We start from the raw sequence: 23,391 nt of genomic DNA on the forward strand, positions 1-23,391 counted from the left end.
GCGTGTAAATGTTAAATAAAAATATGGTGTACAAAGTTTAATGTAAAGGCATACAATTGGCATCATATTGTAAACAGGCGACCGCGCTTCCGAAAGCTATAACAAAATATAATGAATAATTGTAAACTATGGTACAAGTCACTTACCCCAAATAATATTGTTCATTATGTGCAGATACCCGATGGGCGTGGTCATAATGACACTCGGGAGCTACGCTCCCTCGTGTCATTATGACCACACCCATCGGGTATCTGCACATAACCAACAATATCATATGGGATAACTACTACTTAGCCTTGAATATAATGTCGTCAGACAACGAGACAAATAACACGAGCTGAAGGATATGGAAAAACCACGAGCTAGGTCCAATATCATGGGTGAAGATTTCGACGTTGTAATTTTGACCCCATGTTCAAATTGAGATTTCAGTGATGCATTTAAATTCTAAGAAGGAAGCTCTCCTACCGGAATATACTTTTATGCATAGCAACAAATCATATTTGGAACACTGTTAAAATATAAGTTGTTTCCGACATTGCTGATAGTAGTGAGAATGCCGCCAAAATTTTCTCGGCTATACCAAGAGCCACCGCAGCTAAAATAGAAAATCCGGCGCATTCGATGGTTTCTCCAATCAGCAGCTATTTATCAGAAATGCCAAGTTCGAATTTCGACAAGAGTATTCTTTAAGAGCATTTCCACCGAGTTATAGGAAACCTCTGCCATTCCTGCAGGCTCTCGGTTCATTTTGTCAGGTTTTGTCTGTACACCGAGCAGATGCAAGCCATGCGTCAATACACAATCAACTTTGGAACCGTTCCAACTCAACATATCAGCAAACCACAGCAAGTCAGCAGTGAAGTTGAGTACTTTAATTTGAATAATGAAAATTGCAGAGCTGAATTTACTGCTACATGTAAAATTTATACGGTACCAATTTTGATGCACCCGCTGCGCATTTCGACAAATAATGTCTCTTCAGTGATGCTCAACCGAAATGTTTGAAATCCGAAATAACAATGAAGTTTTAGAGCTATTATAGGGAAAAACAGTGTGCCAAAATGTGGAGTCAAACCTATCGTAACCATCAATCATTGATATACAATTGTTGAAATTTTGGAAAACGTAAAGCTGATTTCTACATAGTCAACGTTGTTACTTTTGGTTATAACTTTACACGGTAAAGTACTTTTATTAAATAACAAATACAGAATTTTTTGAAAGGGCTATCCTTGGTTTTTTAGCAAATTTTGTTTCTAGCCACCCTATTGTGTAAACCCACTAACCATGTACATGTTATCAAGAAGAATACCAGATTGACGTTTGACCTCCTACACGTTGGCAACTGCTTTCTAGCGTTTCAGTGGGTTTGGCAATTGCGTATGATAAATCCTAGGACAAGTGGTTTTCCCCATATCAATATTTATCCAGATCATTTTAAATACACAGGGTTTTCTTCGAATTTCAACGGCACGGTACGACATTTCACTTTTACAGTCCTGTCATTCGCGTTAAGAGGCTGCTTAAATTTTCACATAAAGTCTTACGACCTGTAGTTTTGCACTGGCGAACTCAAGCATACATCTATAAAATCACATGTAAATACCACTGGATTTGCTATTTCCAAGCTAACTGCAATAACATATCACCAAGTTTTAAATATTTTTAGTCATCAAGAAAAGTATTTCCACCCAATAAAAGCTTAGAATGGTTCGCCTTTGAATGGAAGTAAAACTCGGTTTTATAGGTATATCCGTGGAAAACCCATAATGATTACGTGTTAAGATTAACACTTGGAGAAATTAAAAGCGGGTATGGTTGGGTAACTTCCTGCAAATTGCATTTGGTCCGGATTGTTCATACTACAACTAAAAAGTTATCTACTTTGATTTCAAACATGCTTTCTCAGGATGAACCAAAATTTTGATTTTACAACGCTAACAAATAGCTAGGAAATTTTCTGGCAGGAATTTTGATTGGTTTTATCATAGACTTTTTGAAGTTTAAATATTCTAAAAAAAATTATTTTCCCCTGGATCGAAAGGCATTTTTGAAGAATGGAAAACTGCACTTTGGATATTTTAGTTAATAAATGTATGGCTGTTATCTGTTTACAGAGGACTGCTCTTCTACATGTATATCAACATATATAATAACGTTTGATCATTGGTTGTCATGGGAACGGAGGCCTGCTTTCCTACATGCATATCAACATACATAACATTTAATCATTGGTTGGCATGGGAACAGAGGACTGCTCTCCTACATGTATATTAACCTATAGAACATTTGATCATCGGTTGTCCTGGAAACGGAGGACTGCTCTCCTACATGTGTACTAACATATATAACATTTATTCATTGGTTGTCATGGAAACGGAGGACAAATTCATGGTAATTTGCTGAGCTCATAATTTATGAAAAGTAATTCCTTTACGGAACTTAATCTGATGCAAGAGAAATATTCCTTGACTTTTCTTTTGATAAAGTTTTTGACTTTCGTATTGACATTAAAATCTTGCTCAGTGTAAAACTTATATGATACCAATGTGAACAAAACCACTCAGTCTCAAAACATCAGAAAGGTTTTCTTTTTCCGTGTTTTTTTTTTTTTTTTTTTTTTTTTTTACGATATCATCTCTGCCATTGTAATTACACACAAACACTGTATATACTGCTTGAAATGATTGTATTTATTGATTGGTGAAATCAATATAACAAAAACATGGATTTAACAATTTAACAATTGAATGATAAATCAAAGTTAGTATTAACAGTGTTTTTCAGGTTAACGGCATCTGCTGTCAACCTCCCAGCTGTTAACGAACGGATCCACATCGTTTACAGTTCGCCGTGATGATGTCATCATGTCGTCATACACTTCATTGTTGTTGGTTCCAAAAAGTCCACCTACTTTTCCGTGGTACCATCCACTTACAACGAGTTTAAGTTGATCTCTTGGAATGTTGTAGGTGACGGTGAATCCACGGCCGTACACGTTAAAGGACTGCTCCTCTGAAACCACACTTAATTCTCGAGGTCTGTATGGGGTGCTGATAATTTTTCCATCAACACGAAGCTGCAATAGAATTTAAAGTATTGGAAATTGGTCAAGGATCTTAATTTTTTATGTCGGGGTAAAGGAAGAATGATACCCAATTCAAATTCCATGAAGATTAATTTGATTATTTAAAGAAATTCATACCTTCCCATTAGGGGCGATTTGGAGTATCTGATTGGCTGTCATGATGATGAGTTGTTTCTTGTCTTTTCCGAGGACATTCATGATGACAGAGAAATTTCCATCAGTGTAGTCTCGTGCTAGAACGTATGAACATTTTCCAGAGAAATCGTACTCCTCACCATCGAAAGTTGTGACGCGGTTGCCATTCAGAGTAGCAACAGCTGAAATAGAACGATGATATTAATTCAGAACTGAATATATACTAATTACAACAATGAAATAACAAATTAATTCCAGAAGATATACATGTATTACGAAGACATTTCAGTACCTCTGAATGGTGGAATCCAGTTAGAAACATCAGAATCGGGAATGTACTCCGACAGAGATCCCCATTTGTTGGAATATTTTGGGACATAGGAGTGGAGTCGATTGACATACTTGGCGACTGATATTTTAGGAAGTTCCCTCAAAGACGGCATAGCTACAGGCAGGTAAGTGTCCATTTGTATTTCCCCTGATTTTGGGTTGAAAACAGTAATCCTAGAGTTTTGAAGGTTGGAAATGGAATTCTTGAGAATCGCAAACTCATCATCAATGTCTTTTTTGATCATATCAAAGATGTTGGTCATGACAGATTTGATATTTGCCTCCACTTCCCAAAATTTGTATGCGTTTTTAGCCTACAAATGTATGAGATACATGTAATATATTCATTCCGAAACAGAGATTTAATATTGCGATTTTAAAATCTTACGATAAAAGCAAATTGTCCTAACCAGTTGATAACTTTGATCTCCAGCCTGTTTAATGGTTTTTAATACAGGTCCATTCATTCTAGAAGCGATTTGGTCCCTGGCATTGTAGATGGCGTTTGTATACTGACTAGCCATATCTGGCACTTCCATTTCACTAAGTGTTCTTGAATATACATCGTACTTTGATTTTAAGTACTCAGATACGTGGTTTCCTGATAATTTGGACACCGCAGCTTCAATGAGGAAGATGGAAATAATAAATAGAGGGAAAAGGTGCAACATAAGCATTCATTTAGATCAATATTAACCTAGTAATAAAAAAAATCTTAAAACTACCTTGGTATTTTTTCATAGAACTTTCAATGACAGCAGACAATTCAACAAACTGTTGTTCAATGAAATTCATCAGTTCAGCATAATTCTTGCTGCCTCTTGATTCCATCAGCTTAAAAACAAAACAGAAACAGTATACTTTCTGCATAATATCACCAAACATAGCATACAACTTTTGGGGAAAACATGTCTTACTGTAATTATTTCCTTGGTGGCCTCCACGTAAACGTTGTACGCTTCTTTACCTGGAAAAGTCTGCCATTCAACAGGGTTGCTTTTAATTATCTTTCTGAAATGAAAGACAAACCGAATGTAAAATAATAAAGAAGTCTTCCAAGCTTTATTTCGTATTTTGTTGCAGTTGGATTGTGTTTTCTTTTCTCATTTCTTGAATGGTGTGTAGTGAAATACCTGATGAGTGTCATATCAACAGTGGGATAGTTCTTTTCGATTTCAGTCATGATCTCCTCCATAAATTTACCATATGGGCGGTATCCCTCACTGGCAGCCTGACGGATCAAATTGTATTTGGAATTCAGTTCGTCACCCACGGCTTTGGCTGCTTCAGAGAAAGCGGTGTTCATTTGCCTGCTGGTCAGAGCTATCTTTGCAAGTCCAGATACCTTTGAATATGAAGATAAGAAATAAATTAGAGTGATTTCAAACACAAGAAAAGAGTCTAGCGAAATAGAAAAAAAACCTTTTCCTTATAAATGGAATCCAGGTATTACTTACTTTGAGATCCTGGATCATGGAAGGTCTCCAATGAATACGAGTGTGCAGGAGTCTTGATGTATTCAATCTCATTGCTAGGAGATTATCTGTAATTCTACGAGAATTTTCATCTCGGTACACCTCGGCAAGAATGGCACTGTCGTTCACGTACTTAGCAATGAAGTGCAACACATTCGCTGGGTTATCTGAACAAACAAATATTTTGTTAATCTTTCAGAAAAAGTAACCAGTATATTGTCGAGAGTATCCAATGAAATTACACTTTACCTATGTCATAGTTAATTTGTGCATCCAGTAATTTGTTTTCAGGGTCGAAAGTGATGCGAGAGTCAATTTCCTTTGTGTTATCGTACATGTTGCGCAAACTCAGTCTGTATGGTTTGGTTTCGATCTTTCCGGACATAATCATCGATTTAATGGGTGAGGTCACCTGGAATATAAAAGAATATTGCAAAATAATTACAACAAAATAGAAGCAAAGATATTGGAAGGAAGTCCATTAATTTAACCTACTATTTACCTCAACATTTATTTGGCGACGAAGGCTGTCGATTTCTCCCATCAGAGCAAAGTTTTTATTGATACGTTTCGATGTTAGGTAGTCAACCTTGATTCCGCTGGAGTACTTTTCATCTGACATTCCAACATGTGATTTAAACTGAACATCAACACTGCTGAAGATGTGCCTCAGTCCGAAGCTAAAGGTATAGTTTTTGTTGGATCCTCTTGAGATGTCCTCAATTCTGGAGTTGATGACAACAGTCTTGTCTTCATCTTTAGAATATTTGAATTCTGTCTTCCCATCGAAAACAACGCTTCCTTGGTTCAGGGTCATTTCAGAGTCTAATTTCACATCCTTGTAAAAAAGAAACATTTAATATTTATCAGTTAGTAAAACAATTTTGATTCAGTCTTTAAATGTTCAAAAACGATATTTTCACAATTAATAGTAGTTACCTTGCCAATGCTTGGGATTTGAAAGGACACATCAGCTTTCATAGAGTCTCCTTGAGGAGTAAGGCTGGCACTGGCACCAATTTTCTTGGATGTGTCTCTGTCTGCATCCCACATTACAGACCCATCGATAGACTTCTTGCCATATTTAGTCTGATAGGATCCAGACAAAGCAATGCTTCTCTCTGGAAATCTCAGCTTCAGGTTGTTTCCATTTTCATAGTTGCTTCGACTGTGGACTAGTGAATGTTCAGCATCGATTCCAAAAATTTGAGAATCATCAATAAGGATATCCCATGACGAAAGCATGCGGGAAGATGACATTTCTCCTGATCCCTTGATTTCAACGGATTTGGATGGTGTGGAAACTTTAACTGTAACTTCTTTTCTCTGATTATAAGAATCGGTGACATATTTAGTTTCAAATTTCGCTTGTCTCTCTGTTGATGCTGTGTCCAAGTTAATGGAAACAAGGGCATATTTGACGGACTCGGACATCTCTGCTTCCCCATCGAATTTCATTGGTTGTGGCTCTCTCATCACGAAAGACATAGAGTGTTTTGAATCTTTAGCATAAGCAAATTCCGTGTCCAGTAATTTTTCATCATTAATTTCGGCAAGGAGGGATTGTTTGGCAGAGTCGCTGGATTTTTCGCTGCTTCCTTGGATGTTAAGACTTCTCAATTTGCTAAAGGGGGTGCTGATTGTTAGTCCAGCTTTGTGGGTGGTGATTCTCCATGTCTCACTTGTGGAATAGGTTGCATAAGACACAATGGTATGTCCTTTCATCCATGAGGCTTTCATGTGGTTTCTGTATTCATTGCCATTTTTATCGTTTTTAACACTGAACCTGACGTTTTCAAGTCCACTAATACCACTGTTGAACTCAAATGAGCTGTCGATATCTGACATAGACATGTATCTGAATCTAGCATCAGATTTTGCATTTCCAATCGATGTTTGTACATTGACACTAGTGGTGAAGTCCAGGGGACGTCCGTTGTGAGAAACCATCAGTTTTGTGGATTTCAAACCAGAAAACGGAGTAGATAAAGCAACATTGAATGACATGGGTGTTGATTCAAGATCGATCGTAGACTGCAAATTGATGGTATGGTCTTCCCTAGACAAGGTCATTTCGGAGTTGTATTTTCTTCCAGTTGTGGTAGTTTTGACAGTTGCTTTCAGATTTTTCATACCATCGAATGGTGATTTGAAAAGGATATCTACTTCCATTGGACTGAGGGAGACCTTCCATGCAGCTCTGATATGTTGATCGTTGCCGTATCCAACAGAAACAATTGATTCGATGCTGTTCCTGTTTGCCCCATGTTTTACAGTAAGCTTTGTTTGCTCAAATCCACTGAATGGGGTTTTAATAACCAAGACAGAGCTGATGCGACGCCAGTTTCGCCTGAAAAAATTAAGTGTTCCCTCCATTTTCCCCGTGTTTTCATGCTGGAAATCAGCGCTTGTCCTAAACTGGTCAAGGTCCCCGCTATGTGAAAATTTAGCATCAATATTACGAAGGTAGGGTACCGGTGATTTGACTGACAGTGAGCCCTCAATAGCGTCTGTGTTTTTGAACTGTACTGATACAATTGCTTCCTCAGTTCCATACCTTGTGGAGAAATCGGTCTTGAAGTCACCAAGTGTTCCTTCATGATGTAGTTTGGTCATTGTAGTGGAAGATATTCCGTCTATGGTGTATGTAGTTGTCGCTGTGAAGTCAACCAACGAAGCATCATTGTACTGTAAAGTATTTGTTTGACTGAAACTGTATTGACTTCCAACGGAAAAGTCCGTTTGTGATTGAAATATACCGTTATCTGACGACTGTGTGTACGTGGTAGAGATATCATTATAAGGACTTTGGAGTTTCAAGGAGTGTTCTCGTGAAGAATCGCTGACTATATTACGCAATGAGACTGATACAGTTTGGGAGGATCCATAGACAAGGTTGCTGGACACTTGTAAGTTTTCCAAAGCTCCATCTTTGTTCAATGTAAAAACTGTAGATTCGAAACCAGTGATAGGAGTCTTAAGAGACATTGAGACTGATACTGCGTCAGAGGTATCCAAGGAGCTATCGAATTCGATCTTTTTTATATTGTTTCCAACTTCCAAATGAGTAGTGTATCCATTGGAGGACCATGTGTTTGATGTTGAAGCACTCAAAACTTCAAAATCATTGATAGGGGTCTTCATGTTAAAGTTGGCGTTCAGGCTTGAATCTCGAAGAGAGACAGATAGATCGGCTTCTAATTTTTGATTGCGGAATGTTCCCTCCAGATGGGAAATGATGTCCCGTGATGTCAGCTCATGGGTGAACTTCATGTTTTGTTTCTCAAATCCCACGAAAGGCGTCTTTACGACGAGATTGGCTGACATTTGGGGTTGAAGATCAAAACTGATGTCACTTTCAATTTTCTTTCTATTAAAGTTTCCTTCGGCATGTCCTCGAAGACCATCGGAAGATTTTACAATATCGACACTGAAATCCTGCTCTTCGAAATCTTTGAATGGGGTTTTCAGAGATACCTTAAACTCCTTCTTTAATCCATTAATGACAGTGAGATCAAATTCAGATTTCTCTTGGTTGAAAAGTACTTCGGCGTGTGTTTGGCAACCCTCACCTGTAGTGTCATGAGAAAACAAAACTTCTTGTTCCTGATAACCTAAGAAAGGTGTTCTTACTGCAATATTTCCCTCCATTTTTCTGTTGTTTCTAAATGAGATGTCCATTTCTACAGTTTTTTGCATGAGTGTTCCTTCCACTTGAATTTTTGGTCCTTTCTTAATAAACTTAATGTTCTGATTCTCCAAATCAGTAAACGGCGTTTTGATCGAGAGACTCCCTTTCTTTGCTGAAAGTTCGCCATCAACTTCAATTGATTTTTGCCTGTAGCTGCCTTGTGCATGGACTTTCTTATCATCAAATGTAAAGCTTAAACTTTGGGTCTCAAAACCTTTGAGAGTCGATTTAAGAGACAACAATCCTTGATTGGATGAGAGCTCGCCGTTAAACTCGATCGTTTCTTGCATGACTGACACGATGGCATGAACCTTACCACTTTCAACTCTGAAGGAGAGTCTCTGACTTTCGAAACCAGTGTATGGAGTAATGATTTGCAGATCTGCGTCAACAATTGTATCGATATTCAAACTGGCTGTAAGTTCAATCTTCTTCCTCTGGTAGGTAACTTCTGCACGCGTTTGATACCCACGAAGGGTTCTCTCGTTATCTATGGAAATTGCTTGTTCTTCAAATCCTGGGAAAGGTGTTTTTAATGAAAGCGTGTGTTGGATTCCATTTCTGGTGAAAATGGAGTACTCGAGCTGAACAATCTTTCCTCTAAATGTTCCCTTTACTTGAAGGGTCTCTCCGTTTACAGTGAAGAGTATTTCTTGTGTTTCGAATCCTTCAAATGGAGTCCTTATCAATAGATTACCAGCCTCAAAATCCACATTTGCATCGACTTCCACTTTCTTGCCACGGGCTGAAGCCTCGAAGTGCGATTGGATGCCAGTCTTTTCAAAACTGTGGACAAAGGATGCTGATTGCTTTTCGTAGCCAGAGTATGGTGTTGTGATTATGACAGAACTAGTCGAACCTGGTCTTTTGTTCAATGTAGCCTCAACAGAAATTTCATCCTTTTCAATTCCGACTTTGACAACACTCGAGATACCATTAGCATTTACTTCATGGTTGAAAGAAGCGGTAAACATGTTCATTCCTGCTATCGGAGTTTTGATAGTTGCACTTGCAGATATGGATTTCTTGTTGTTGAAGGCGGTATCCATTTCAACTGTTTTACCTCTCATCGTTCCTTCCACATGATTTCTGAATCCCCATCCAGAGCTGATATGGTTAAAGGCCAATTTCATTTCCTCAAACCCTTTGAAAGGAGTTTTCAACACAATGCTACCTTGGAGTGGCGTTTTGTCGAAGCTAAGATCTGCAGAAATACTCTTTTGACGGAAGGTAGCTTTAGTTGTCGTCTTTAATCCGGAGGAAGAAAGAGAGTAAGTAAAGTCAGCCTTAGATTCTCTAAATCCTTCAAACGGTGTTGTGATGATGAATTTACCACTCATTCCATCATCAAAAGCAATTTCAGCAGCACTGATGATAGATTTGTCTCCTGAATGCATGTTTATACTGCTTTTAATTTGGCCATCATTGTTTTCGTGAGTGAACGAGGCACCACTAGTTTCACTGAATGGAGTTGATAATCTTACAGTTCCTTCTTTAATTCCATTATTAGAATAGGTAATGTCTGCTTGAGTATTTTCTCCATTGACATTCAGTTCAGCGTGGGATTGCATGGAGCTTGTTGACTGTGCATGGGTGAAAGCTCCAGACAATTTTCCAGCTATGCTTTTGATGTTGAAAGATACAGAAATAGGTTTGAAGTCATAAGAAATATCAGCAGATACCATTTCCTTTCCGGATAAACTGATTTTTCCATTGCATCTAAAGTTGTTCAGATCTCCATCATGACGGAAATGAACTTGAACATCATCTAATTGACGGAGTGGAGTTTTCAAAGACATTTGTCCGCTGACTGACGACAGCACATCGAGGGAGGTGTCAATTTCTATTTGTTTTCTTCCACTATACGAAATTTCTCCTACAGTTTTAAAGTTTGTAACTGCTCCATTATGTTTCAGCATGACTTTGATATCTTCAGAGAATGGAGTTTTCAGAGTCACGAAGCCATTCATCCCACTGCGTCGATCGAGTCCGAAATTAGCTGTCACTTTCTTACCGTTGAAACTGCCTGAAGACTGGATATTGAAATTCTCTGAAGTACCATCTTGTGACACGGAGACTTGAATGTTCTTCACCACTGGACATTTTGATTTCAGGGAAGCTTCGAAGGATAACGAAGAAACGGTGTTAAAGGAAAGCGTTCCTTGGATTTTCTTCTCCCCGCCATAAGTCAATTCAGTGCCGCTCTTGAATCTCTGACCTGATCCAGCATGATTTAGTTTAAAAATGATATCGTCAGAAGATGGCCGTTTGATGAAGCCATCAATGTTTACTTTTCTGTCGGTGTCTACGGTCAACTGAACTTCGGATTTCTGGCCTTCAAGTGAATAATCGGCATGACTGTTAAAATTCCATATTCCTCCATTATGTCGGAAGGAAAAGTCACTCTCTCGATAATCAGTAAACGGCGTGCGTATGGCCAGTGTTCCCTCAATTGGACCAAGGCTGTTAAAGGTCACGTCACCCTCCACTTTTTCACCATTAGCAGATACCTCAGCATGGCATTTGAAGTTGCTTATTCTTCCTGCATGGGAAAATGAAGCAGATAAACTGTTGATTTTTCCGAATGTGGTAGTCACTGCTGCTCTGCCAGAGATGTCGTTAGTTGAGTCGAACTCTGTTGTAAATATAATATTCTGTTTGCCATAATTCATTTGTACATCTGTCTTGAATTGTCTACTTGTACCCGAGTGTTTTATAGTGGCTTTCAGAGGTTTTGTGTAAATTGTATCTAAGATGAGTAATCCCTGCACCGGAGAGGACTTCAGAGAGAATCTTCCATCCAAAAGACTTTTACCTCCGTATTTGATTGTTGAAGAAGTAAACATAGGAGAACTTTTATGAAGAAAGGTACCCTCAATTGTTTTGATGTATGGCGACTTGACAATTACTTTTCCTTCCAGGTTGGCCAAAGAACTGAAATTCACGTCCATTTCAGATTTGTCGTTGTTGTGTTGAAATTGGAGATGGCTTCTGAAGTTGTTGAATGTTCCGTCATGCGAAATACTGCCTTTCAGACGATGCATGAATTGAAAAGGAGTTGTCAACTGCATATTTCCTTTGATGTGATCAATTACGTCCATGTCAATGTCACCGGTAAATTTCTTGTTGGACCCATCAGACCCTTCGGCATGGATTTGGAACTTCTTCCATGTGCCTTTGTGAGAAAACGATCCTTGTAGCATTTCATAATCTTTGAACGGTGTTTGGACTGACATTTCAACTGAAATATCAGACTCAAAATCCATTTTCAGGCTCGAGGCAATTCTCTTTTTATTCAGGAACATGATATTTACTTGGTTGTTGAAATTTTGTAAGGACCCATCATGTGTCACAGACAGTTCAGTATTTTCAAACTTCCTGAATGGAGTTTGAAGTGCAATTGAGACAGCGATCTTTGGATCTATGGTGAATATAATATCTCCATTATATAGTTTCTTCTTTCCTAATGTTACTTCTCCGTGACATTTAAAATCACGAAGAGTCCCTTGATGAGAAAGGATGACTCCTGCCTTTTTCAGTCCCTTAAACGGTGTTTCAAAGGAAATATCAGCTTTGAAATTTGGTCGGATAGACATCTTAAGATCTGCAGTGATAAATTCCTTTCCAATTGAACCACGAACGCTTGTTTTGAAACTCCTCTTATTTCCGCTGAACTTCCAGATTCCCTTCATCTTCTTGTACCCGGGAATTGGGGTGGCCATGTTGACAATAACAACAGAAGCTGATCCTCGTTTCATGGTAATATCGGCTGTATATTTGTTTCCTTTGCCTAGAAGTGCGTTTGTAATTACTCTCATATTCGTTGGTTTGCCTTTCTTGACAAGAATAAGTGTGATGGTCTCGGTGAATGGATTTTGAATCTGAATTTTTGCTTTAGTGCTCTTCTTATTTACCAAATCCGCATTCAATTTAAACTGCATTTTCTTGTCTACTTTTACAGCACCTGTCGTTGAAAAGCCTGAAAGATCTCCGGAGTGTTTGAATGTGGCTGATACATCCTTATGGAATGGTGTTTTTAGTGTAGCTGATCCAATCAATTTCTTTCCGTTTGAGAATGCAACAGATGTTTCATATATAACCTTTCTTCCTTTTTTCAGTGACGCACTGGTATCGAAAGTCTTAAGTGAGCCTTCGTGAGAAAATGCAGCCGTCATATCATCCACAAAGGAAGATTTGAATTCCAAAGATCCGATAGTCTTCTTTGCATTTTTGAACATTGCAGTGATTGACCCTTTATGTTTACCATATTTAGCATCGGCAGTGATTTTGAAGTCCTTAACTTTACCAGCATGTGAAAAAGATGTTGCAAAGTCATCTGTGACTGGAGAGTCAAATGATAAGGACCCTGTCCATGTTTTGGCGAGTGAAAGCTTAGCATTGGCCTCGTACTTCTTGGATTTGCCATACTGAAATTCAGCCTGAGATACAAAATTTGTCATTTCTCCTTTATGCTGGAATGACGCTCTCATGTCTTCTGACAAAGGGGATTTGATGCTAATACTACCCGTTTGTTGGCTATATTTGGCATCCAATTCATATTTCTTTCCTCTGCCATATAAAGCATCCAAATGTGAGCTAAAATCGGATATGGTACCCATATGTTTGAAAGAAGCGGCTATATCATCATGGAGTGGAGATTTAATCAAAATACTACCAGCTGATTTGCCATAATTTCCAGTAATTTCGTATTTCTTTGACTTTCCATACTGCATTTCAGCGTGGGAAGAGAATTGGGAAATGGACCCTTCGTGGTTGAATGCAGCAATAAAATCTTTTGCAAAGGGAGATCTTAGTACCAAAGTTCCTTCTAACTTCTTATCATTGGAAAAGGTTAAGTCTCCTTGAATTTTCTTTCCTCGGGTGTATTCAATCTCACCATGACATTGGAATTGACGACTATTGCCGGTATGACGAATCAATGCTGCAGAATAGGGAAGCTCTTGGAAAGGTGTTGTGAGAGCAATGCTGCCTTCAAGATTTTGAAGATTTGGGCGTAAAGTAGACTCCACCTTAATTGTTTTACCTGGCAAATATTCAATACTCAGTTCGGTAACTTTCTTTGCCTTTTGGTCATTATGTGTAAATGAGACACTGCTTTGTTTATACTGCTCAAATGGGGTTTTGACCTGGATGCTTGCTATTATTCCACCGTATGAACTCCATTGAGAAGTAACGGACATAGCTCCAACTAAAGGATCGACCATCAAATTAGCACTGGTATGGAATGATTTGGAATTGCCTGAGAACTCGGCACCAATGGTCATTTTGCGAAGATTTCTATGTGGTGTCGTTAAAACAGTGTTAAAACTCTTCTTGTTATTCCATTGTCCACGATTTTCCATCGTGATGGAATCTCCAGATGGTAGGACGATGGATGATCTTGTAACAGTTTCACCTCTTTCGTTGGATTGGTCCATACTAAGCTTCAGCTTTTCTACTCCAGGTATCTGACTTACTAGTTCGACTCTTCCGCTCATCAGTCCAGTTGGAAGGAAATCAAAATGTCCATCTATCATACCAAGGGATTTCTTGTTAGAAAGATATTCAACTTTACCTGTTAGAGGATATCGATCATATTGAGAGGAGATTGACAGGCTCTTAGTGTCTCCATGGCATGAAAGAGTGTGACTTGATGTAGCAACTCCGTTGTGTCGTTTATAGATGTTCACCAAAGAGATGACTTTCCTTCCTTTACTACTGTAATTGATCTGGTTATCGATCATTCCAACACCGTGTTCATGTGAAATCGTCAGAGCAATGTCTTCAGCAATGCTAAAGGGAGAACGCAAAGTTGTATCGAAAGATAGTGTTCCACGTGGAATTGACATACTCTGCTTTGCATTTACACTGAAGTCAACGATGCTACCATCGGATCCAAATTTGAAAATAGTTTGGATCTCTTCAAATGTGTTTCTGTGAGCCCAGGAGGATTCTACTTGTCTTGATGGACTGCTTAGCTTGACATTGCCACTGCTCTGTAAATTCCATCCATTTCGAAAATGCATTACCTCTCCAAGGTAGCTGTAAGTGTTTCCGTTGTGCTCGAAAGTAAGGCTATTTTCAAATCTCTTTCCGGTGTCAACATGTTTTGCAGCAAGGTAGAGAGATGCTATTTGTTGCAGAGTTGATTTCATACTCAGTCTTCCTGTGATATCTCTGGAAGAAGACGTCGTTTGGTCAGCAGCAAGCATATCCGCTTGAAGGAAATCCTTGTTCCAAGACAATTTGATCATACTTTCAATTCGTCCGGTCTTCTTGTGCTTCATTTCGACTCCAGATCTTTCAAATCCTGGAACTGGTGTTTTTAAATCAAGACTTGCTTCAAAATCATCCCATTGCAATGGCCGTTTCACGGAGAGGGTGGAAGACATGCGCTTCATTGGTTTCCAGTCAATCTCTATGTTTGTCGAAGATTGTGTTTTGTCAAGTTGATGACCAGCATTGATATTAATGGATTTGTAGTCTTTGAATGGAGATGCAATTTTCAGACCAGCCTTGTAGCCATTCTTTTCCTTACCAAACATAGAGTCTACGGAAACTTTCTTTTTATTCCATTCAGCATGGGCATGGGTAGTATATTTAGCTCCACCCTGGTGTTTCAGATTAATACTGCCCGATCCCAAAGGACTTACTTTTGAAATTGTAGCTTCCAAGTTCTCAATTCCTTCAAAGGTAATGTCGCCCTGTAGCATCAGTTGTTTTGAAGGGTCTTTATTTGCATCCCATTTAACATCCAATTTGCTGGAGTACACTGGAGATTTCATTCGAGTGTCAAACTCCGCTATGATTTTGCGGGCGGGATTTTCGATATCAGCTGCCAACTGGATTCTAGATCCAGGACGGACCAGAGAGGACAGGGAAACTGCATATTTTGTTTTGCCATATTGAACTTCAGAGTTGGCCTGTAGATTTGTAGGAATGAGTCTGTACTGTCCTGAGACAGTCAACATTTCGTAGGAGGGAATGTTGAAAGAGGTAGAGATGTCGTATTCCTTTACTGCAACTTGGCGTACCTTTGTTTGGATGACGCATTTCTTTCCGTTTTCCAGTTGAATTGTGATAACGTTGCTGCATTTCTTGGCGTTGGTTTGATCAAAGATATTGCTGATGACAATATCTCTGCCTGGAATAGAAATGCCTAGTTTACCTACCAGACTTCTAAATTTCTTGGATTTGTCTGTAAGCTCCAAAGAAGCACTGTAGGAGGATTTCTTGCCAAAGAGGACATCCAAGGAAGAATCAATGGATTTGGAAGTCTGAACATGTTTGCCTTTCATTTGATAGTTCACACCCTGTAAGTATATCAAAAATCAATATTGATATCTCAAGAAAACTAGGAACATAGAACTGAATATTGAATTAAATGATATGGAAGCAAACCCTGGTACTTGGGATTTTACTTACAAGGTACGGGAAGATGAATTTGGTGTTAGCGTCAAGATTGAACTTCTTCTGTTTCTTATTCAGAATATGATTCATTGCAGTGGCAATCTCAATCCGCTTCTTCCTATCTTTCTTGTTTGCTCCGTATTGGACAATGACAGTGGCCTCGGAGTGTTTCCAGTTCTTGCTGATATCGAAGTTGACGTTGACGTTGCAGTCAGATTGCTGTTTGAAACTCAGAATCCTGAATCAAATAACATTTTTAATTGAAAAACATTTAAATATATCTCATGCGTATTGCATACAGCCTATATATATATATATATATATATATATATATATATATATATATATATATGATTTGTAAAATATCAGTATTTATGGATACAAATTTTTGCCCTAATCCGGAGTTATTTTAATCTTACATGTTTCCTTTTGCAGCTGAAAGGCTCTTCGTGTTGGCAACATTGAGTTTTCCATTTAGAGTGACCTTGTCTCTTTTGACACGGGGAATGACGTAATCAAGTGTTGATCGTACTATGGCTATTTTCTTATTTTTCAACAGGAACATGGAAGTTAACTTTGTTGTTAAGATGGGAGATTTGATGTCGATTTTGGATCGTATTCCTGTACTCTTTTTGTTACTAGCATCTCTCAGTTGAACTGGAACGATAGATGAACATTTGTGAGTATACTGAAGTCAGATAAAAGCTAGCGAAAGTATCATCTAACATTGACTATTTCTGCATGATTAACTTACCGAAGAATTTCATGGGTTTGGAAACGATGCGATCAACGGTTAAATCGACCTTTAAAGCCTTTCCGCTTCTGTATTCAGCTGAACCTCCAAAGCTTATGAGTTCCTTTTCAGGTGTTTTGATGGATAGATATGGTCTATACTTAGCAGCTTTCTTAGTAGCATATTTCTGAACTCTGGACTCAATCACATACTCTTTCTTCTTCTCAAAGCTGATACTGGCTTTAGCTAACACCACTACGCGCTTTGTAGCATAATTTACTGAAACGAAATATATAATCCTGAAAGTTTAGGCCATCAATCCGAGAGAAAAAAAAAACCCCGAAAATAATTGTAAAGAAACGTGATTAAGAAGTGACAATTTTTCAAAGTGTGAACTAAATATTACCTGAAATCTTAATTGGTTGTTTGGATACTCCGCTTAACACCAAATTAGCGTCTAAAACTTTCATTCCTTCGTAGTTGATTCCTCCTTTAAGTTGGATGGGTTTCATTTTGGGAGCAGATATCTCCACATTAGGTGTATAAGTATAAGAGTTACCCTTCCTCTTTTTTGCCAGTTCTGCAACTACTGAGTATTCCCTCTTATTGTGGACGAATTTTCCACTAACATGTTTCAGATTTTTTTCATTCTGGAGTTTACCTATGTTAAACATTCAAAGAGTATTGTGAATTATGTCTGTCAAACGGGGATTATAATTCATTGTATATTAGCTTGATATTTTGTAGCATACCTGTAAAGGCATATTTACTCCATGGTGACTGTAAACCAAGCTGAATTTTAGAGTCCGCTTTGTTCAGAAGAAATTCTGCGGAAAGAGCCCTGTCAATTCGTGATCCTGGTGTGTCAAAAGCCATACGGATGTTAACGTCCTTCTTGCTCTAGTGACAGAAAATAATGATACAAATTTGGGTTCGTTTCCTCAAAAGAGAAATAATTGTCAATGCTATAACTGTACGTGTAGAAAACATAAATACTTTACCGAGGTAAACCTAGCCTCTATATTATATGACTTGTGCGAATCAGCTTTCAACAGGGATAGATCAATATTCACTGGTCCAGTCAGAGGGAAGTACGGGGCGTTGGCATCAAGAGATGCATTGGGAAATTGAATTTCTCCGCACAATTTCAGTCCAGTGACTTTGGAAAGACGGGATCCAGTGCATGTTTTGTGAGTCTGCCTATTTTTTGTGATCATTTTTTGTTCTTTTTCCGCATCTCGGTGAACAGTAAAGAAAGCAGTCCTACAAATATTTCATTTCAAAAAAATTCCCTTTTTGCTCTGTAAATACTTGTAATCAGTCAATAAATAGCAATCTTAGAAAATACCGTACTTCAGGCTAAATATTTCCATTTTGTCTTTCGGCATGTCCAAGTTGGCATTGAAAATTTTTCCATCTTGCAATTCTAAATGACCTTTTAGCAGCGTGCTGGAGTGAACAGTTGACACCATTTTCAATCCGCTCTTTGTCACAAAAGCATCGACACTCATCATACTAGAGATCTCGACTGCAGCACTACAAACAAAATATTATATATATTCTCAATTTAGTGTATTAGTGTATCATTCTTTTGTTATCTGGATGAAATGTACGTTGCAATGCGAGTTTTACTTAAATGTCACAGATAGATAAGACGATTTCTTTGAAGGCAAAAGCAATGCTCTAACCTGGGTTGAATTGATCCACTAATAAGAAGACTACTCGGACTTGTACCCAGCTTTCGGAGATCAGCCTTTCCGGAGGCTTTCATGTCAATTGTGGCTGTTCCGTTAATTGTCAAATTCAATGGGAATCCAGCACTGGTTGGAATAATCATGGAAGTGTCCAAGAACATGATGTTCTGTGTGAAGGAATAGTCGTGGTTTTTAGACATGCTGATCAACATCTCTAGAATGTTGAAACTATCTCCACTCAAAAGACTCTCAAATCCGTTGAAACTGTTGTAGGATAATTCGTTTCCAAACATTCGCATGTATAGAGCTCCTTTTAGTTGATCCATTCCCATACCGAACTACATGTATAAAATAAACCTTGTATATGATCTTTTCAGAGAGTTAAAAATATCCAAAAAGTCACATAAAAAGAATATGAATGTAAAATGTAAAAATGTATACCTGGCTGTCGATTTTCTTCATTTTCTTGGCATCAATACCTTTAACAACCTGGCTGGTTGCCTTCTTGACATCCTTTTCGGTAAAATACCCATTGGGTCCAAAGTAGGATTCCAAGAAAAACTCCAGACCTTCAACTCGTCCTCCTATTTCAAGAATGTTAACAGATCTTCCGAACAAGTCTACTGTCAGGTTAGCCATCAGTGATCGCGGAATGAATGATTTCGACGACCAGATCAAATTACTTTCAACTGAAGCCCCTGTGTTGATTTTCTCGAGGAAGAAGGATCCTTCGTAATTTCTAGAAAACTTTCTCTTGTCCATATCAAATTCTTTTTTCAGGTACTCGTTTTCCAGGATGGATCTGATCTCCTGTTTCAGTGGACTGGAGGATTCCATCAAATTTGTGAGATGAGACCAGATGAAAGAACCGACTTGGTTAACCTCTTCTTTCTCCAGAGCGTATTGAAACGTAGACAGAATGCTTTTAGATGGACATTGCATCAGGGCCAAGTAGGCGGCTATTCTTAATTCAGAGTCTTCTTCTTTGTCATTGAAAACTTTCAAAGCCTGACTTCTCTGTAATGAAGAATCGTCGTAATATTAGAGTCATTTATACTAATTTTGTTTGTACATATTTTCATTCAATGTCCTAAATTAATTAATATAGTACGTACGTCATTCTCACAAGATGCACGACGGAAGGCCTCGATTGCAGCAATTCGTACTTCAGTTGGGTTGTCTTTTCGGGAGATGCAGCTGTTAAGTGTTGCAGTAGCTGAGCTAATGTAACCAGAATTCCCAAGAGCGCGAAGCGTCAAGATGATCTGAAAAATAATAAACGAAAGCAGATGAAAAATGAAAAGATGAAAATGCAATATTGATATTAATCAAGGATTACTTCTCAAAATGGTTCAAAATCTTACTAACATTGTCTTTGTTGTTTTCGTCAACGTAGCAGCCGTATCCAATTTTATCCTCCAGAGCAGAAATGACATTAGCGATGTCCAAATCGTTTTCACAAGCAGCGTTCTTGCAATAGGTGTTGACTAAGGAGCTCACAGCCAGCAATGCCTTACCATTCTTCTTCAGAAGTGGCTGTGATGGAGACAAGTGTTAGAATATTTCTTTGATATGAAATAAAGATAATGTATTTTCACATGTACAAATTCTTACCAAGACTTCTCTGATCATATCCTTCGAAGGACTTTGGATAAAGGCCAAGGTCGTCAACCACATGTCGGCCTCCATTCCTGTCACCTCATTGTCGTTGATCATTTTGGTAAGCATGACAACAGAGGCTGATGTTCCAACCATGGGAGCTGCATCCATGAAAAACTTCCTGGAATAGTTATTGAAACATTTAATTATATCAATATAATACAAGTAACGTAATGTTTTATAATAAGACAGTTGCTTTGAGAGAGATTTACATGTTACCTGACTTTCTGGTTGTTGTCACTGCAGAGTGTACCACTCTGTATGTTTGAATAAACGTCATTCAGAGTTTGAGAGTCGGCTGCTCGCATGATATACACAAGATCGGAGAAAAGACGAGGTGTCTCAGGGCGAATATCCTCCTTTGTTTGGATGCAAATATTGACCAATTGTCTTTCAATGTCTTTGCGAGTTTTCATGCTACTGGCAGCATCTGAGTAGTGCTCAAAGTTCATGTCAGTCTTCCTGCTCACAGATCCTGTCAAAATTGAAAAGAATTCAGTTAGGGTGAACATATTCACATTGATCACTGCTTTTCAAGCAACGTAGTGTACCAATATTGAACTTACTTGCTGATGATACTCCACTTTTCTCGGTCGTGTATTTCAGTGTCTGTCTGCTCTCTGTGATAGCGCCACTTGATTCTCGTGAAAACGGTCTAAACAGATGCTGTTCTGTACAGGAAGATCCTTTCAGGATTCCAGATTTGCTAATTTCCTGCTGGCAAGAGTGACTACTCTTCATGACAGGCAAAGACTGGATTTCCTAAAGAGAAGGAACCGAGTGTATGATAATTGCATCAGTGAAAGGAAATGACACTAAACAACAACTAAACCATAAACAGAACCCGATATCCTACCGATGGAACTCTGTATGGTGTTCCTTGCAGAGCTGTTTGGAATCCTTGGCGTTCTGTGCAGCCTAAAAGATTCTTGTGCTTCTTAATGGTCACGGTGTACCACCCATTCTCGGACACTGTGTAGTCAGCATCACATGTTCCTGTCACGTCAGCCTGGAATTAATGTACAGATATTCATATCGATTTCTCATGCTTATATCCGTGTCGCTTTCTCTTCATCACTTAGTTAAGATGAAAAAAAACCCAATAAACTGTCTTTGATGCTTACCTCCTTGACTTTCTGGTCAACCTGTAGATCTTCCATTGTGTTTTGAATGAGGGAAAGGATACCTCGTTTGATGTTGAGAACCCAGGTCTTCTCACTCTCAGTTGGACACAGAGACTCAATGCGACCATCTTGGAAAGAGAATCTCAGTGAATTCTCCTCCAACTGTTTGCTGAATTCTCCGGACATGGCTGACAGGACAAAATTTTCTGGTGACTCGGGGTTTCGCTCGTGAAGCTGTACATTCTTGACCTTCAGAACAAGGTCACACTTTGACAGAACTTCCACTTGAACTTTGGTGGTCATTTTCATTCCCGATTTCCCTTCAGACGCCCCCTGAATGAGAGTGGTTGTGTCCACATCGTAGTCGTATTCGTAAGTAGTTCCAGGTTGATATCCGAATTTTGTAGAGTCTGAAAAAGGAATGATTTATGCTCTAACTGTCATGTCCCGAATATTTTGCAGAAAATACTACACAGCAATCGTAGACATAATGACAACACAAAGTTCAATACGTACCTGTGCATGTTGTTGAGCATGTATCACCTGATGCTATATCATTTATAGGTCCTGTAGATTAGAAAGAAAAAGCATAGGTATGTATGAAAAAGTAAAATAGAAAAAGTGAAATTAGAGTAATTAATGTTGAATTTTATAGATCGTCATTATCAAGTTCCAGGTTGAAAATGTTAGAATAAAATTGACTTTACATGTATATTATAACAATCTTTACGTTGCTAAATATATAGTCAAGTTAATTTTAGATAACTACGAGATATATCGTGTTTAAATATTTTAACACAGAGTACTATGTTGGAGTAGGTAGATGGTTAGTGTAATTATGAAAAGTCTTTGTTCACGCACTAAACTAATCACAAGTTCTTAAAATGTTATTGCTTTAGTGTGCATTACAGGGCAAGGTTCAAAGTCAACAAACATGTTCACTACTTTCCATATGAACAACAATCATTACACGACACAATCGTAATAAACATTCCTACACACGACTGGGAGTCAGTTGATGTACTTTACATATTGTTAACTAATTAATGAAATTCAAATAATACAATATCATGCAACATCATGATAATTGAACACTTGTCAAAAATATGTTTTAATGAGATATACATTTTATATACATGTACACATGCCTACATACGATTTGTGGTCGGCTGATTTTAACTTGAGATATTGTTAACTAACGAGTATGATTTAAATATAATATTATGTAAGATCATAAGAATTCAACACTTGTAAAAAGTACATATGTTTATGAGATATCTATCCAAATATAAATGCCCAAACACGCTTATGACTCATTTTAATGCAAGTATTATTAAGTAATGAGTGTAATCTAAATAATACAATATTATATATAAAAAGGTTCAACACTAGTGAAAAGTACATGTTATTATGAAATGTATTTCATCTTGATTAAAGAAAGACAGAGAACAATCATAAACCAGAAAGTTATTTAATTTTTTTTAAATGATAATAGTATATTCTGTTTGATTTCAATCGAATCATGTCTCTTAATGATATCATAATTTATATACTAAAAATAAGATTTAAGAACTTACCCGCCCAGATTCCTGCCGTTAAGGCTAGAAGTAAAAGTAACGTTCGCTCCATCGTGGGAGCTTGACGGTTGCTTTTCTGTGTTTTAGTATCTGGATTGTACGGTCGTGAATTTATACTAATCCAGTGAGAGTAAAGTACGATGATAAGAAATGATGACGAGGGGACACCAGTCCTGATACTAATTGTGTGTATGTAGCGTTATCAGATCTTTGGTACAAAGTTTTCATCAATTCAAATAATAGCGTTTATCGACAAATTCAATTCATTATAGAGATACTGCATATCAAATATAAATTACTAATCTGTGGTGCAATCGGAAGTTAATTGCAGTTTTTGCGTTCGTACAAACTTACGTACCACAAGCTAAAATGTTTAGAATTCTTTCAAATTCTGCTATCTATTTTCTAATTTGTCGGAAAATTTTGAGTGCTTCTTTCTGAATGGTATTTTATATAGTAAATATTTTATACA

At 37.9% G+C, this 23,391-nt stretch overlaps 1 protein-coding gene across 1 annotated transcript; it reads right to left on the bottom strand.

The window, feature by feature from the left end:
• Nucleotides 1-2,675: 2,675 nt before the first annotated feature.
• Nucleotides 2,676-23,000, bottom strand: LOC125652475 (uncharacterized). The gene is made up of 29 exons (XM_056165731.1): nucleotides 22,920-23,000; nucleotides 21,859-21,909; nucleotides 21,343-21,752; nucleotides 21,075-21,227; nucleotides 20,785-20,980; nucleotides 20,438-20,693; nucleotides 20,174-20,339; nucleotides 19,928-20,095; nucleotides 19,675-19,824; nucleotides 19,001-19,576; nucleotides 18,554-18,897; nucleotides 18,219-18,401; nucleotides 17,867-18,128; nucleotides 17,618-17,765; nucleotides 17,272-17,526; nucleotides 16,887-17,144; nucleotides 16,552-16,789; nucleotides 16,148-16,370; nucleotides 5,971-16,035; nucleotides 5,534-5,869; nucleotides 5,281-5,443; nucleotides 5,014-5,198; nucleotides 4,690-4,901; nucleotides 4,474-4,567; nucleotides 4,282-4,390; nucleotides 3,967-4,178; nucleotides 3,519-3,870; nucleotides 3,209-3,408; nucleotides 2,676-3,082 (listed from the first exon to the last, which is right to left on the bottom strand). The coding sequence occupies exons 1-29, from the start codon at nucleotides 22,969-22,971 to the stop codon at nucleotides 2,792-2,794; spliced, it is 16,308 nt and encodes a 5,435-aa protein (XP_056021706.1). The 5' UTR covers nucleotides 22,972-23,000; the 3' UTR covers nucleotides 2,676-2,791.
• Between the last annotated feature and the right edge of the window lie 391 nt (nucleotides 23,001-23,391).

The sequence above is a fragment of the Ostrea edulis genome, chromosome 5 (assembly GCF_947568905.1).
Source record: "Ostrea edulis chromosome 5, xbOstEdul1.1, whole genome shotgun sequence".
NCBI classification, from domain to species: Eukaryota; Metazoa; Mollusca; class Bivalvia; order Ostreida; family Ostreidae; genus Ostrea; species Ostrea edulis.

Excerpts from the sequence above, each read along its gene's own strand:
- LOC125652475 (XM_056165731.1), bottom strand. The coding sequence starts at position 22,971 with ATGGAGCGAACGTTACTTTTACTTCTAGCCTTAACGGCAGGAATCTGG. Across the intron at positions 19,577-19,674 it reads GTGCATCTTGTGAGAATGAC|AGAAGTCAGGCTTTGAAAGT; the intron begins GTACGTACTATA and ends TCTTCATTACAG. Across the intron at positions 4,902-5,013 it reads CCATGATCCAGGATCTCAAA|GTATCTGGACTTGCAAAGAT; the intron begins GTAAGTAATACC and ends TCATATTCAAAG.